Below are 17525 nucleotides of genomic sequence, written 5' to 3'. Positions count from 1 at the left end.
GTGTGCTAACCAGACTGCAGGTTAGCATCTAAATAGCACTGATGTCTTTGTGTTTTCCCTAAAGCCCGTACTCGCCCTGGGCTGATAATTGCAGGGTGATTTTTTAGGCCCTGAAATCCAACATTGTGAGACTGGCCAATAAAAGTGAGTAATACATTTGATTTGGGCGCTCTCCACCCCCTCTACCCTCCCGTCAGCTGGTGAAGCTGTGCAGTGGCATGATCGAGGCTGGCCGTGCATACGTCAGCGCCAACAAGCTGTTTATCAATGGCATCCGAGACCTGTCCCACCACTGCAAGGAGGAGACGATCACGGTGAGATGTCTTGCATTTCCCAAAACACCCCGAACAGCATTAAAACCAATGATTTATATTGCTAAATGTAATTCATGAACATAATCAAAGATTGTTCAAAAATCTTATCTTGGATCTTATGTTGACATTGTGTCCAGTGTAGTATTAAAATTGTATGTACGTTCTTATCAGTGAGAGGCTACAAACACAGCATGCTTCTGCTATGCATATTAATGTGTGTGTGTGTGTGTGTGTGTGTGTGTGTGTGTGTGTGTTTGTTTACATGTGTATGCCATTTTGCAGGAGTGTCTAGAGAAATGTGGAGAGAGTCTTCAGGAAATCGTTAACTACCACATGGTGAGACATGGCATGTGTGTGTGTGCGTGTGAGCACATGTGCATGTGCATCCCTAATAAAACACACATGCGTGCACACACACACCTCACCATACACATACTATATGAGTCCATCGTATGTTGCGAGGTCAGTATATATGGCTGTCCCCCAGGTGGCTAATTGTTAGGCCGACTGTGGCGTGTAACTCAACCCAGAGGAGCCTATTCTCTTTACATGGAACATTTCACATCACACGTGACTGATGCCTTCCACATGCCTCCACAATGTCTGCACAACCTTACAGCCATAAGGATGCATGAAGTCGGCCAACCTGGGATCTGTCTCACAGTTTGTCTTAAACTAGTCTGAAGCATGATTTGGATGCAGAACACTGATCTTAGATCAGAAAAAGTCTAAGGCTAAATATTATACACAAAGAATTTCATATAGCCTAAAAGAAGAGCTGCCAGATGATAAAGAGTTGTAGGGAGCACGTCTCCGTTACCAGCAGTCACCTGGTGTCTCAGGCCACAGATGGCCGCAGCAGCAAAACACCTGACCTCGCTAATCAGGCTCCCGTGTTTCTGTTCGGAATGGAAACAAAAAAAAACCCGTGGGTTCTGCAGCCCTGCGTGAGCAGCAGGGCATTTCTGGAGCAGAGGAAATTCCACAGTCGCGGTAGAAAGAACCTGCGGCTTTTTAATTGTCAGCCCCAAGACTGACGATCCTTTTTCCTGGTTGCAGAGGCAGGCAGTGTATCATCAGTGCTGTGATTTCCTCCACTCGCCTGGAGTCACCTCCGTTCTCCCGGAGTCACCTTCTGCCCCTGCACTGTTCAGTAAAGAAAGTTACGTGCTGCGATATACTTCTGCGGTGAACTGTCTGCAGTGGAGGGGCCGAATCCCTGGAGCTGACCGCAGAGCCATGAGGTCATAACCTCGAGAGCACTCATAACACGTTTACAAAGTGGATCTGGTTAAAGCGTCTGGATGATGCTTGTGAGCTTTTCTTATGGATGATCAGACAATAAGACCCATACAAGGCCTCCTTGTTAGAAAATGATTGACTGTAATTGATGCTGTCCACTCTGGGTCTCCTTCGTCTCTGTAGACAAAGGATCCAGGGCTGGCTCCTGCACTGAAGGGTCACAGGTTTAATCCACTCATTTCCTCAGGCTGTCCTGGGCCGTGCTGTTAACCTGCCACTTTGTGAATTAAATGTCTGGGCATTTTACTCTACATGCCTCAGTATGATGTATATTTCACACCTCAAGGCTATGTGTGTGTGTGTGTGTGTGTGTGTGTGAATGGCAGGTGTTGATGCCCATCTGTGAAATATGACTATATAGATCACAGCTTATCATATGTTTATCACAGCTTATCAACTGCATCATATGTGAAAACAGATCAAGCAGTGCAAAATGTGGGAATCTAACATGCACACACACACACACACACACACACACACACACACACACACAGAGCAATGGCAGTCCTAGCAATTCAGGCTTGTCCTGACATGGGGTCTGAAATGTGGAGCAGCTTTGTTCCGGTGAACGTACCCATCAGGATGAGTGTAAGTGTTTCATTAGGGACAGCGGGGTAAAACTAAAGCAGTTTGTCTCCTCTCTGCCCTGTATGCAGGAAGTAGCGCGGCTGTCTCGCACACTGTCAGCGACAGTGATGGCAACAGGGAGTTGTTGGCGTGGGGGGGTGTAATATGTTTCTCAACCTGACTGCGGAGGTGATGACACCACTGAGCTCACAGCAGAGTTGGCTTCCTTTTCCCCCTGAGCAAACATTACCTGCAGTCTCCTATTAAATACATATCGCCTGTAACGCACCGTTAAATACTCAAAGCCAGTGCTGTCCAGTATTAATATAAGCTGTATGTTAACAGTGTTGTGTCTAGATCTGATCCAGGATCAGGGTGTGACTCTCCCTAGCCCGCTCTATGGGTGGACTGCTCACTTCCACACTGCCGGGTCCTGACGACCTCCATTCTTCTCCGCACTGCAGTGTTCATTTCCCAAACCCTCCTGATCCTCGGTGATCCTCGGTGATCCTCGGTGATCCTCGGCAGGGTTGCGCAGACTGCCCTTTTCTTCTCTCACTCCCAGACGGAGATGTAATAGTGCCGGCCTCTGCCGGCCCCGCGGCCGTGCTTCTGGGGCCCACGGGAGAGACGCAGGATGAGGCGCGGGGTGGTTGTGGTGGGGGGGGCGTATCGCTACAATCATCATCCTCACTTGTGTCCTGACAGCTTGCCACGAAGCACATTAATATGTAATCTCACAGTATGGTGCAGACATGACGGCATCGTCATGTACCCTTGTTTCCTGAAAGCCCATGATTATGACATCAACGATGATCTCCAGTTTAAAGCATACGGTTCCTTGCGCCAAACGTGGGCTCTTGGCCCAGGGCCACTGGGACCTTTTTTTGTACTGGAATTCGGGCTCTGCTGCCAGTCGGACCCATGGGACGCCCCATGGGTTTGTTTTCTGGGGTCTGCCCAGCACGTGTCATAAGCAGGGCGTGGCGTAGCTGGCAGTGGGAAGGGCATTCATCAGCTTGATTATGTAATGAACTGCTTTCCTGAGCAGATGCAAATCCAGCCAGACAAACAGACTAACTGAGACGGGGCTTGACTGGTCATGTAAGCTGTTAGATCTGGAGCTATGCTCCTTTTATTTTGTCTACTCGTAGACTTTCACAAGACTTGTTTTCATGTTCTGTGTGGAATTTTCCCTGCAGTGCTCTTGCATGTTTTCGGTATTTTTTTCTAAGATGAGTCCGCTAAAGCGAGCTCGCTACAAAAGAGCTCGTGGCACCGACGTGGAGTTCAACAGGCCTCTCTTGCCAAGTCGCATGGGGAAAACACGAGCACCAATTGCTGTACCTGCCGTCTCCTGCTGGCATGTGTCACTTCCTGTCTCTACGCAGGACACAGAGCTGCAGTCCTGGATGTTTTTCACACAGGGAGCACCTGAACCATCTCGGTGTGTTTAATGACCATTTCCTGTTATGGGACACCGCTGTCTGATTCATTCTATTTCTCTCTCTCTCTCCCTCTTATCTTTCTCTGTCCTGCCCTTTTCTCTGTCAGGCTTTCTTTCTGGAGGTCAGTCGAGTTTCTAGAAGCCTGAAGCAGCTTTACGTTAATCTCTGCCGTGCTGCTTTGAAACAGTCATGCAAATGCAGCTGTCAGCTACAGCTTGCTAGCAACTGGCGCTACATTAGAGAGTCTCGCTGCTCTCTGTAGGTCTGGGCTTCGGGCCATGATTAAACTCTCCCTCTCACTCATTCTGTCGTTTACACACTCACTCCTTCCTTCCTGAGCGCATAGCTCTATTCATCCACTTGTCTCCAGGCACCGTGAGTCGGAACTGATTTGAAGTTTTACCTCAGGAAACAGTTCAGTGGATCTCATCACAACCTCTACTGTGAGAGAGAGAGAGAGTGAGGGAAAGAGAGAGAGTGAGGGAGAGAGAGTCAGGGAGAGAGAGAGAGAGAGAGAGAGAGAGAGAGAGAGAGAGAGAGAGAGGTGAGTCTGCAGGGGTCTGTTAGCTGTTTAGATGGACAGGTGTTAGCTAATGATCTGAAATGGAGCACCATGCCCCAGTCACCAGACCTCAGCGGTCCAGCGTAATGGAGGGATCCAGTGTAATGGAGGGGTCCAGCGTAATGAAGGGATCCAGTACAATGGATGGGTCCAGTGTAATGGAGGGATCCAGTATAAAGGAGTGATCCAGCATAATGAATAGGGTCCTGCATAATGGATGGGTCCAGTGTAATGGAGGGATCCAGCATAATTGCGGGGTACAGCGTAATGGATGGGTCCAGTGTAATGGAGGGATCCAGTATAAAGGAGTGATCCAGCATAATGAATGGGTCCGGCGTAATGGTAGGGTCCAGTGTAATGGAGGGATCCAGCATAATTGCGGGGTACAGCGTAATGGATGGGTCCAGTGTAATGGAGGGATCCAGCATAATTGCGGGGTACAGCGTAATGGATGGGTCCAGTGTAATGGAGGGATCCAGCATAATTGCAGGGTACAGCGTAATGGATGGGTCCAGTGTAATGGAGGGATCCAGCATAATTGCGGGGTACAGCGTAATGGATGGGTCCAGTGTAATGGAGGGATCCAGCATAATTGCGGGGTCCAGCGTAATGGATGGGTCCAGTGTAATGGAGGGATCCAGCATAATTGCGGGGTCCAGCGTAATGGATGGGTCCAGTGTAATGGGCATTTTTGGGGTTAGTGGAAGGGGAAATGCTAATCTCAGTTTAGACTGGGAAGGTTAGGTCTGACTGACAAAGCCTAGACATAGTCCACTTTTGCTTCGCTTTACTCAGAATTCCTGTATACACAGATAGACAGAACATTATGTTTTCTGTTTCCCATATTACCAGCTGTGAGCAAAGAATACTGTATGTTTGTCTGCAATCCTAACTGTTTTATATACAAAGATGACCCAGTGTTTCCGTATCCTTTCGGATTTCTCAGTCTCTGGCATTCTTTGTTTTCCACATGAGCTGTGTTTTATTCCTGCTGTGTCACGTGTTGTCACGTCCTCCTGTTGTGTATCTCGGATGTAAAGCCCCTCTGTTTTCAACAACGCTCGAATTAACAACACCCGGCTCTTCATCTACTCCGCTGCAATCACTGTGTGTGTGTGTGTCTGTGTGTGTGTGAGAGAGGGACAGAGAGATCTGGTGTGATCCATGGTGACATGTGTAGCCACTTGCCCATGCGTGTGTTACTGCCTCAACGATATGTCTTCATCATTGGAAATGCTTGATGAGATGTTTCCCCCAGGACCTGTGTGTGTGTGTGTGTGTGTGTGTGTGTTGTGTCATGCTTATCTCTGTGTGAATCCCAGCACCCGCTCTGCTCTAGCGACCTATTTTAACCTTTCCATGATTCCGTCTCACGACATGACCATCAGCTTCCCACAGAGTCAGACAGAGGAAGAGCGGAAGAGAGAGAGATGAGAGGAGAACGAGTGTAAGGGGGTGTGTCAGCTTCGTTCTGCTTTGCTGTGGTTTCAGTTGCTACTTTGCCATCTAGTGGTGAAAATATGCACTGCTATCCTACAGATGTGCTGCACAGCTCCGTGCAGTGGTTCCATTTTTACAGTGGTTCAAAGACGCAGAGTACTACAGTTTTGTTATTGCTGTTGAATAACACCTAAATGTTTAAAACCTTTGATAAAGACAACTATTGGTTTATCAGCCAAATGAGGTGTGTCAATATTTGGTGGGTGATGAAACTCGTGCCAGGTTTTTGTGGTTGATGATGTTGATGTTACTCCTACCTAGTCAGTTATGAGCAGATGAGTGTGACCTTCACGCTGGTCTTGTCTACTCAGATCCTGTGTGACCAGGCTCAGAGGTCCATTAAGCAGCAACTGCACAATTTTGTCAAAGAGTAAGTAGCTCTCACACACCACCCTCCACACGCTTGTCCCAGCACTCATCCCATTTGGGATTTTCTTTTGCTTCCGTTAGCTCTCTCACTCTCTTCCCCCTCATCTCCCACTCCCTAACTCTCGCTCTCTCTCTAATGTTATTTGGCTGTGTTTTTTGTCTGCCATGCAGGGATGTGCGCAAGTTCAAGGAGACAAAGAAGCAGTTTGACAGGTTGCGGGAGGACATGGAGATAGCGCAGGTGAAGAACGCCCAGGCACCGCGCAACAAGCCCCACGAGGCTGAGGAGGCTACCGGCACGCTCATCACCACCCGGAAGTGCTTCCGACACCTCGCTCTGGACTACGTTTTACAGGTAACTGACCAAAGTGCTTCTGTTATAACGTGATTTTATATAGGAACCTAATGGAAAATAGGTTTTATTTGTAGTACAAAAATGAGCCAATTACAGCTGTAACGCTTTAAAATCACACAACAAAGTGCTCTGTTACCATAACTGCTCCGTTATCACGCTCTGATCAGATCAAAATGACCACCAGCCACATAATGACACACTGGTGTTATGAATCTATTGCCAATAATCCAGCCTACGACTGAAACAACTCTGTTGATCCCCCATTACAAAATATTTCTACTGTATGTTGCATTATAGCGCTGCAGTAATCATAAGCACCACTAGGTTGTAAACTGTTAGTAAAGTAGGTCAGTTTAGTCTGCGATGACACCAACATGTGTTAACCTTACTCATTGTCTCCATAGATCAATGTTTTACAGGCCAAAAAGAAGTTTGAAATCCTTGATTCGGTGAGTGATTCCCTATACTGGATTTCTGTGCTTTGTAACGCCCGTTACGACCTGACCGCAGCTGCGACCTCGTCATCCCTGACCTGCCCCGTCATCCGCGTCTCCTTTGCAGATGCTGTCCTTCATGCAGGCTCAGTACTTGCTCTTCCAGCAGGGCTACAGCCTCCTGGACGAGCTCAACCCATACATGAAGAAACTGGCCGCCGAGGTGAGTGCCCTGTCCCTCAGACACCTGCTCCCTGGGACCCCGCGTCCCGTTAGCCATGTTCATCTGGTCCTCCTCCACGCCATCTGCTCCCCACCCCAACACCTGTGCCTCGCGCCAGGCACGTGGTCCGGGCAAGCCCCGGGGTCTGCAGAGTCACACAGGCCTAACGAGTGAAAAGGGAGGATAAATGTATGTTCTGGCTGGTTCTGAGGACCATGTGCACGTGTGTCGGGGGTCCGGCGTGTGCTGTGGGAGGGCGGCACAAGATTGATGACTGCACGGAGTTTGGATCCGCAACATTTTAATGAGCACAGGCCTGTAGAAGAAGGAAAGGAACATTTAGAAGGTTAAACAGTGAAAACTGATTCCCCCATTTGCCAGATCACATCTATGAATCTCTAAGAGTGACTCAGTTTGCACATACATAAACCCAGTTACAGTACAAACAAAACAGAACAGAACTGGAGCCAAAAGACTAGCAAAGCCCTTTTAAATGGAAGTTTTACTATGTGTGTGTGTGTGTGTGTGTGTGTGTGTATGATTTCTGGTTGGTTTGGCCCCACTCAGTGTGTGTGTGTGCGTTTATATTAATTCCGGTCAGTTTAGCCCCACTCACCGTGTGTGTGTGAGTTCCGGTCAGTTTAGCCCCACTGATTGTGTGTGAGTTCTGGTCAGTTTAGCCCCACTCACCAAGTGTGTGTGTGTGTGTGTGTGTGTGAGAGTTCCGGTCACTTTTGCCCCACTCACCCGCTGTGCTGTGCCGCTTCCCCAGCTGGATCAGCTGGTGATCGACTCAGCCATGGAGAAGAGGCTGATGGAGCACCAGCATGCCATCATCCAGCAGAGGGTGAGCTCCTCCACCTTCCTCCACCCCACATCCACTCACAGCTCCGCTGACTAGTTTTCCCTCTTCTCCATTCACTCAGTGATCAAACTCTATCATATCAACTCCTATAACGGAGCCGTAACCTTCGTCCATTAGTCCATAGTTTGCGAGTCACCACCAACGTGGTCGACCTACGCGGTAAACTTGAACTCTGACATACATTTCTTCCCGTCTCACGGATTAGACAAGCTGAACTCGACTGAGTTGATTGAGATGTTCAGAAGCCACCACTGAGAGAAATTTTGCTGTCAGCCCCTGGTGGTTTATCATTCCTGTTCTAGATACCTCGTCAAGTATCGCAGCTTGACAGATTAGCTATCGGGTGGCTCTGCACAGTGACCGTTCATATAAGGACAGTAATCACAAAGACGGCAATTTGAGAGCAGCTGAGCTCGGATGGTCGTGCGTGTAATGGAGCTGAAACCCAGGACAGATGGGTGATAACAGTGACACTGCTGGTTGAGCTACCACACTGTATGATGGTGGGCCCGTGTGCAAACCAGTTAGATCTTATAACAGGTAAAACAAGAGGCGAACCCCGGCGGCCATTAAACGACCTACGTGTATATCGCGCTTCAAAGGAATGGAGGACGAAAAACCGGTGGGAAAAAATAAACAGCACGCAGAGCATGGAAAAAGGAAAAAACAAAGAACACCACGGGAAGAATGGCAGCCCCGATGCACTGGGGAAAAGCAAACTCTAAAACCTCCCAAACAAAACCATAAAACAGGGAGGCGCTTTGGCGACTAAGGGGAGCCTGGAGGGAAAACTGGAGAAGAGAGTGCTAGTGTAAAAACACCAGCTCACATACCACAATACCCAGAGTTACCGGCTAGGAGCTTGGCTCAACACTTTAGCAAAGACCCAGCACTGAGTGACTGGGTCACTGGGCTAATATAGTCCTAGCACAGCTGTTGGGCATCAAGCCTGATTGGTAGTGTGCCTGACTCGAGGCCTCCCCCTGGTGGCCAGAAGGGGCCTGGCCCTGGCGCCAACGCTTACATGCTCTATTTCTCTAGTCTGCGTGCGGTTTTGAGCTGTCGTTTGTGTACATATGGCTGCGAGAGACTCATATAGTCTCATATAGTCTCTTTGTGTAGCCGTTCATCGACATATGAATATAGTACAGTTCTTTGACCAGCCTGGGGACTTTAACCCTTCAGACACATGCTCTCTCTCTCTTTCACACACACACACACACACACACACACACACACACACACACACACACACACACACACACACACACACACACTATTTGCCACCCAGGCACTAACCATCTGTTAGCACATAGTCAGCCAACAGGGCATTGCTACCAATGCATCATGCATCATCCAGCCAGAGTGACACAGCACGCCCTTTAAACTGTCTTAGACTAAAAGCACTTTTTATTGACAGATCCCCTTATCCATACTATTTTAGTTTAAGACTTCGTCTTGATCTTCATCCTAAGTCATAATGTAGGCCGTAAAGGGCTTCTGGATATGGAGGAAAGGTTGTTATATTTACCCAGCATCTCAGATTCCTGCCGTCTGTACACCTGGGTTTCAAGTATTAACAGATGATTACCATTCAGAGTATGTTGTCTGAAAGGAATAAAGTTTTCAGAATAACACAGCATGAGAAGCACTATATTCTCTTATTACTTGCTCCTGTAATCTGAATGACAGTTTGGTTCCCAGTAATTGATGGACAAAGCCAGTATAGAAGGATTAAGCATTTTGGTATAATGGGAAATTATTTATTTTATATTTTATAATCTCCTCTGTTAATTTTATTACAGCCTACTCAGAATCAGATGCCAAATCACGTTAAAAATTTGAATTGGTGTTGTTGTTTTTTTGTTTTTGGTTTTGTTTTTGTTTTTTTTGTGTGTGTGTGTGTGTGTGTGTGTGTGTGTGTGTGTGTGTGTGTGTGTGTGTGTAGTTTAAAATCTTAGTTTTAGGAAATAATCGTTTAGGACTTTTTCAAGAAGTACTAATCATCTTCTCTCTTTGTGCATTCTCTCTGTGGGACTTCCTTCTTCACCGTGATTGCATATAGACTTTGATGCAGGTGAGTGCAATTCTTTTTGTTTTGTTTTTAAATAAACTTCCAATTAACTGAATGGTGAAAAGCTGAAATCATTGTACAGTATAGTGTATGAACCGCTAAATACAGCTCAGGGTGCCCTCACCCTCAATTAAACTTCCTTTCATTCTTAGTCACTGAGCAGCGAACCAGTACTCTGACCAGTATGACTAAGCAGTGAACTGGTACTCTGACCAGTACGAATGATCAATGAACCAGTACTCTGACCAGTACGACTGAGCTGTGAACCAGTACTCTGACCAGTATGACTAAGCAGTGAACTGGTACTCTGACCAGTACGAATGATCAATGAACCAGTACTCTGACCAGTACGACTGAGCTGTGAACCAGTACTCTGACCAGTATGACTAAGCAGTGAACTGGCACTCTGACCAGTACGAATGATCAATGAACCAGTACTCTGACCAGTACGACTGAGCTGTGAACCAGTACTCTGACCAGTATGACTAAGCAGTGAACTGGTACTCTGACCAGTACGAATGATCAATGAACCAGTACTCTGACCAGTACGACTGAGCTGTGAACCAGTACTCTGACCAGTATGACTAAGCAGTGAACTGGCACTCTGACCAGTACGAATGATCAATGAACCAGTACTCTGACCGGTACGACTGAGCTGTGAACCAGTACTCTGACCAGTATGACTAAGCAGTGAACTGGCACTCTGACCAGTACGAATGATCAATGAACCAGTACTCTGACCAGTACGACTGAGCTGTGAACCAGTACTCTGACCAGTATGACTAAGCAGTGAACTGGCACTCTGACCAGTACGAATGATCAATGAACCAGTACTCTGACCGGTACGACTGAGCTGTGAACCAGTACTCTGACCAGTATGACTAAGCAGTGAACTGGTACTCTGACCAGTACGAATGATCAATGAACCAGTACTCTGACCGGTACGACTGAGCTGTGAACCAGTACTCTGACCAGTATGACTAAGCAGTGAACTGGTACTCTGACCAGTACGAATGATCAATGAACCAGTACTCTGACCGGTACGACTGAGCTGTGAACCAGTACTCTGACCAGTATGACTAAGCAGTGAACTGGCACTCTGACCAGTACGAATGATCAATGAACCAGTACTCTGACCGGTACGACTGAGCTGTGAACCAGTACTCTGACCAGTATGACTAAGCAGTGAACTGGCACTCTGACCAGTACGAATGATCAATGAACCAGTACTCTGACCAGTACGACTGAGCTGTGAACCAGTACTCTGACCAGTATGACTAAGCAGTGAACTGGTACTCTGACCAGTACGAATGATCAATGAACCAGTACGACTGACCTGTGAACCAGTACTCTGACCAGTATGACTAAGCAGTGAACTGGCACTCTGACCAGTACGAATGATCAATGAACCAGTACTCTGACCAGTACGACTGAGCTGTGAACCAGTACTCTGACCAGTATGACTAAGCAGTGAACTGGTACTCTGACCAGTACGAATGATCAATGAACCAGTACTCTGACCGGTACGACTGAGCTGTGAACCAGTACTCTGACCAGTATGACTAAGCAGTGAACTGGTACTCTGACCAGTACGAATGATCAATGAACCAGTACTCTGACTGGTATGACTGAGCTGTGAACCAGTACTCTGACCAGTATGACTAAGCAGTGAACTGGTACTCTGACCAGTACGAATGATCAATGAACCAGTACTCTGACCAGTACGACTGAGCTGTGAACCAGTACTCTGACCAGTATGACTAAGCAGTGAACTGGTACTCTGACCAGTACGAATGATCAATGAACCAGTACTCTGACCAGTACGACTGAGCTGTGAACCAGTACTCTGACCAGTATGACTAAGCAGTGAACTGGCACTCTGACCAGTACGAATGATCAATGAACCAGTACTCTGACCAGTACGACTGAGCTGTGAACCAGTACTCTGACCAGTATGACTAAGCAGTGAACTGGTACTCTGACCAGTACGAATGATCAATGAACCAGTACTCTGACCAGTACGACTGAGCTGTGAACCAGTACTCTGACCAGTATGACTAAGCAGTGAACTGGTACTCTGACCAGTACGAATGATCAATGAACCAGTACTCTGACCGGTACGACTGAGCTGTGAACCAGTACTCTGACCAGTATGACTAAGCAGTGAACTGGCACTCTGACCAGTACGAATGATCAATGAACCAGTACTCTGACCAGTACGACTGAGCTGTGAACCAGTACTCTGACCAGTATGACTAAGCAGTGAACTGGCACTCTGACCAGTACGAATGATCAATGAACCAGTACTCTGACCGGTACGACTGAGCTGTGAACCAGTACTCTGACCAGTATGACTAAGCAGTGAACTGGCACTCTGACCAGTACGAATGATCAATGAACCAGTACTCTGACCAGTACGACTGAGCTGTGAACCAGTACTCTGACCAGTATGACTAAGCAGTGAACTGGTACTCTGACCAGTACGAATGATCAATGAACCAGTACTCTGACCAGTACGACTGAGCTGTGAACCAGTACTCTGACCAGTATGACTAAGCAGTGAACTGGTACTCTGACCAGTACGAATGATCAATGAACCAGTACTCTGACCGGTACGACTGAGCTGTGAACCAGTACTCTGACCAGTATGACTAAGCAGTGAACTGGCACTCTGACCAGTACGAATGATCAATGAACCAGTACTCTGACCGGTACGACTGAGCTGTGAACCAGTACTCTGACCAGTATGACTAAGCAGTGAACTGGTACTCTGACCAGTACGAATGATCAATGAACCAGTACTCTGACCGGTACGACTGAGCTGTGAACCAGTACTCTGACCAGTACCACTGAGCAGTGAACTGGCACTCCGACCAGTACGACCAGTCAGCGTGACTGTGAACCAGTCCTGTGATGCTCCACTGCCAGTGTATGAACACAGGTATTTTTTCAGGAAGACTTAATTTAACTTTGCAGTCTGCAAAAAGGAAGAGAAACGGCTGGCGGTGACCCTGCTGTATTATGACTTGGATCACTGTTTTACCTCTGTCTGTGTAATCTGTAGCATGTGATGGTGGGTAGCTAGGCCTTCGAGATCTCTCACCTGTTACTGGGATCCATGAGAAGTTCCTCTCCTCGTTTTACTGCGGAGAAATGCCGTTCTACAGAAGATAGGCAGGTTTCTTTCCCCTGTGGACTTTCCCAACCCTTTTTCTTTCTTTTCCGCCATGACTGTTGGGTTTGTCTTGCTACCTCGACTTGTACCAGTTCTGTTTAAAATAAAGCCCTTTCTGCTGGACCCAAACTCCAGTCAGGATCTACTAGATCTACCAGCAGGTCAGTCTTTGGCTTGGTGGCTAACTCAGAGCTAGTCCTGATGTCTCTTGTAGTAGTAGCTGCATTAGAGTGGCATACGTGAACACACCCGCAAGGTTACAATGCAGAAAACAAAACAAAACAGTAGCTTGAAGAGTGTTTTGTTTGCACCCTGTGAGAGACAGCATGGTGCATATGTAAGATAACTCGATCGAATTTTTAAAAAAGCTAATATACACTTAAACAAAAAGAATATTCTTATGAATGTGAGTTACAGTATAATGCAAATTGTTGGGTTAAAAAGTGTGCATATATACATAAATATCTGTGTAAAAGCTCTTGAATTAAAGCTGAAGTGAGGCACTTTAACCACTTATTCATACGCTGCTTGAGTGCCTTGTGGAAAAGGCTGAACACACACACACACACACACACACACACAAATTATTATTGACTCTCTTACACATTTTTCTCTCTGTCTCTCTTTCTTGCACTCTCTCTGTCTCTCTCCATTTCTCTCTCTCCTGCCAAATTGCAGTTTGGACTCAGAGTGATCAATACATGATTTAGACATATGGCTTGTGTGTTGGGATAATATTTATTTAAGTCACACCACACTGAAACTCAGATGGCTTTCTCAACCTCATGAACAGCGCAGCGCCCAGACCAGCAGAGCCACTTTGTACTGCCATTATTGATTTCAGATGCTCGGAGGCTAGCCGGGTCTGAAGATTAGACGGCTGTCTATAGATTTTATGGAGAGAGGTTAAAATGCGGCTATGTGGCTCTGACATAACTGGGCCGGAGGTTCTTCTTGCCCTGTGCTGTATGAGCGGGCAGACGAGGGAGTGTCAGGTGGGTTTGGGATTAGAGCCTCCCGGTTAGCCCATGTCTGGAAGTCGCTCCCGGGGCACGGGGCCAAGCTCTCTCTCTCGGCCAGCCTCACATAAGACAGCAGATGGCTGTGGCATAGGGCTAAGGGCGCCCAAGAGAGCGAGCAAGAGAGAGAGAGAGAGAGAGAGAGAGAGAGAGAGAGAGAGAGAGAGAGAGAGAGAGAGAGAGAGAGAGAGAGAGAGAGAGAGAGAGAGAGAGAGAGAGAGAGAGAGAGAGAGAGGTGGCGCGCCAAAAAACATCAGAGCTGAATCGGTGCCACCGACTGTTCAGGACATGAGACAAAGGCGTACAGGTGGAGTGTGCCGCCTCCTTCCACAGGGACTTACAGGAGCAAGATTTTGATGTTGACCGTCTTTGGATATGGAAAAGAATCGGTCAGACAGTTGGCAGTGAAGTGCCTTTTTAATCCTCAGTGCCACTGAGGAGGATTAGACAAGAGTTCAGTGTTTTTCTGAGATATAGCTCCAATCCTAGCTGTGAGGTTGAAGCGAGTAATCATACAAGCAAATACACAAAAGTAAGTTACAATATACAGAACTAATGACCACTCATAATTGGGATTAGGGAATGAATATCTGTTGGGAATTTTCAATAAAAATACTTTTTTAAAAGTTTTTTTTTTAAAGTGATGAGACAGAGCAAGAGAGAGAGAGAGAGAGAGAGAGAGAGAGAGAGAGCAAGATTAAGGGGGATAAGTGACAGAATTATTGGAAAACAGTAAAAGAAAAGATAATCTTAGTGTGTCACACATTTAGAAGAGGCCCGTGGGTAGTTATTCATTATTAGCATATACACAGCATCGTGTTACTCCCACTGAATCATGCTGGCCCACAAACGGCTGCTGGCAAACTCAGCAGTCTGTTACTGGGGGGGTCCTTTCTGACCAGGCCCTTTTATAAAGAAGGAAGCATGTAGGGATCACAACCTTTTTGACCCCAATGACCTTGCAGCTTCGAACGAGTGTATAGGACCCCCACCCCATGCAACAGCATTCGGTGAAGTACCAGCTCTTAAAGGAACCCCGACCCTGACATCACGGTCGAGCTTCGGACGACATATCCATCACGCGGCGCGGTAGTTCTAGGCCTGGTGAAGGCTTCAACACTAAAACGCACAGTGAAACGAGGGGCTGTCCCACGCATCCTGCGGCTTCCTGCAGGCCGAAGCCGTCTGAAGCTGCTTTTGTTCCCACGCTAATTCTGCTTCCTCAGCGCCACAGTGGAAGGGGAGGTCTGTGTGATTTATTCATCTGATTTACCCACAGAGATTATTGTGCAGGCCTTCTTCCTTCTGACTATTACTTTCTTCATCTCTCTCTCTCTCTCTCTCTCTCTCTCTCTCCCTCCCTCCCTCTATCCCCTACCCCGTGCCTCTGCATGTCTCCAGTGGCAGAGTTACGATCTTTCCGGCTGTCCCGCCGCCTTCCTCCTGCTCCCGCTCACATTACATCTGCTGCTCCGCGCACACACTCGTCTGAACACACACAAGCAGCACAATACCCCACTGGTCTCTCATCCGTGCCTAACCTTGTTGTGACACCCGTGGGACTCTCTCTCTCTCTCTCTCTCTCTCTCTCTCTCTCTCTCTCTCTCTCTCTCTCTCTCTCACCCCCCCCCCCCCCCCCCCCCCCCCGGCTCTTCCACAGAGTTATGGCATGTTCAGAAAGGCACGGCAGCTGTGTCCGCACACATGTGGGAGCAGGGCTGTTCAAACAAGGCGCACAGAAATCGTGCAAAAAAAGACACACCGAAGTGGTTGATAGTTCTATATATTATAATCATGTTTTGTCTGTTTACATTTTACATTGTTTGGGGAGCGGAGTTAATTGATTATTAATTAATTATGTAATGGAATTAATTGCACCTTACTGGTGCTACTTTTCAGTTCCTTTTTCCCACCTTTGTAAGAATAGCTGTTAGGAATACTGAAGGTTCGAGCAAGCATTTTCAGTTCCACATGGGAAAGCACCCATAAGTCAGTGCAAGCTGTAAGAGAAACACTTGCATTGGGGGGGTTGACGTTTCACGAGGGGCAATAATGTTTGCTTGATTAAGCAGCAATTGTCTTGTGGACTATTAGACAGATGGACGCCGGCTATTCCAGAACCGAGCGCTCCCCCTGTTGAGCAGTGTGTAAGAGCGCGCCTCGCCGGGGGCCAGGGGAGGGACAGCCGTCCACGAGGGCGCTCGTAAATCCACGGAGCAAGCAGTGGCTCCTGCTCGTGGCTGGGAAAGAACTTCGGAGGTGCGGTCCCTGGGCAGGTCAGAGGGCACCTGGAGCGCAGCGCGCATAAATCGGCAGCTGTATGCTAATTGAGTAGACGCCAGGCTCCAGAACGGGCCGGCGGAGCAAGGGTGGAGCAGGTGGAGGCTACGGAGCGCGGAGCGCGAGGCTGGTGTTGTCATTCGCGCTGACGCTCCGCTGCTGTGAGGTGCCTGTACCTGATCGTCTGGAGGGCATATACGGACATAACATCAGTACTGTAACAGTTTTGACTGGAACAGACCCTTTTTTTTAGTTCAGAATTACAGGACAGTACTGAAGATTTGGAAACTTGCTGATTTCCCGATGCATCTGGATAAACAATTTTTAAAGATGAAGATAATGAAGATATTTGGGATGTGGCGGAGGTTTGATTATGCTTTGGTGAGTGGTTTTGCCCTCTTTCTAGTCACTCACGAGAGGTTGTTTTTGTTTTTATCTAGGACATGACAGGTTATACACACTTTGGATTCCCTTTCTCACTCCTGTATGAGTTCTCCTCAATCCAGAGCCATAACAACACAAATAAATTCCGAAGAGCTCCGTAACAGTGCCATAAGCAACTGGTGTTTATTCTTGGCACCTGAGGTCATTTGAGGAAGACAGGAGGTACCAAAGGAAAGGTTTTCTGCGCATACATTGGTCTGATATACAGTACTGCACCATACTGCAGCAGCTGTTGATTGACGAGGCATTTCGTCATATGGCTGCAACAGAACGGTTCAGTTCTTGTTGGTTGTTTTCATGCTAACAAGGTGAGAGTTGCTCTGTTCTCAGTCTCTTGGGGTTACTGTTTGGCAACCCCACCAGCATAGCCATGTGCATGTCCACTGGCTCCACGGGTCTCCGACTCAATACTGGCTGAGTGTTTTTAACATGGCAGAAAGGCACAGGGACCCACCGAGGAGCTATACCTGTATATCACTGGATGAACTCCCTTGCTTGGACTTGATAACTGGCAGTCCCACAGAACCTAAAGTCATGGTTCTGAAAAAAGCAAAAAAGATTGATTTAGTGTAAATAGTGCTGTGTTGCATGTGT

At 47.5% G+C, this 17525-nt stretch overlaps 1 protein-coding gene across 4 annotated transcripts in view; it reads left to right on the top strand.

Moving 5' to 3' along the window:
- The window catches only part of acap3b (ArfGAP with coiled-coil, ankyrin repeat and PH domains 3b), a 55919-nt gene that overhangs the window by 27153 nt on the left and 11241 nt on the right, over positions 1 to 17525 (top strand). For all 4 annotated transcript variants that reach the window (XR_003411516.2, XM_027023062.2, XM_027023061.2 and 1 more), the window contains exons 3-10: positions 198 to 314; positions 597 to 650; positions 6005 to 6063; positions 6234 to 6417; positions 6822 to 6866; positions 6979 to 7074; positions 7847 to 7921; positions 10005 to 10016. Coding sequence is in view for 3 of the 4 variants with exons in the window: in XM_027023062.2 (XP_026878863.2) it covers positions 198 to 314; positions 597 to 650; positions 6005 to 6063; positions 6234 to 6417; positions 6822 to 6866; positions 6979 to 7074; positions 7847 to 7921; positions 10005 to 10016 (642 nt within the window). In the remaining variant the exon portion in view is untranslated. The remainder of the gene's footprint in view (positions 1 to 197; positions 315 to 596; positions 651 to 6004; positions 6064 to 6233; positions 6418 to 6821; positions 6867 to 6978; positions 7075 to 7846; positions 7922 to 10004; positions 10017 to 17525) is intronic.

The sequence above is a fragment of the Electrophorus electricus genome, chromosome 20 (assembly GCF_013358815.1).
Source record: "Electrophorus electricus isolate fEleEle1 chromosome 20, fEleEle1.pri, whole genome shotgun sequence".
NCBI classification, from domain to species: domain Eukaryota; kingdom Metazoa; phylum Chordata; class Actinopteri; order Gymnotiformes; family Gymnotidae; genus Electrophorus; species Electrophorus electricus.
Note: the sequence above shows the minus strand (reverse complement) of the source record. Positions and strands in the feature narration are given on the sequence as shown.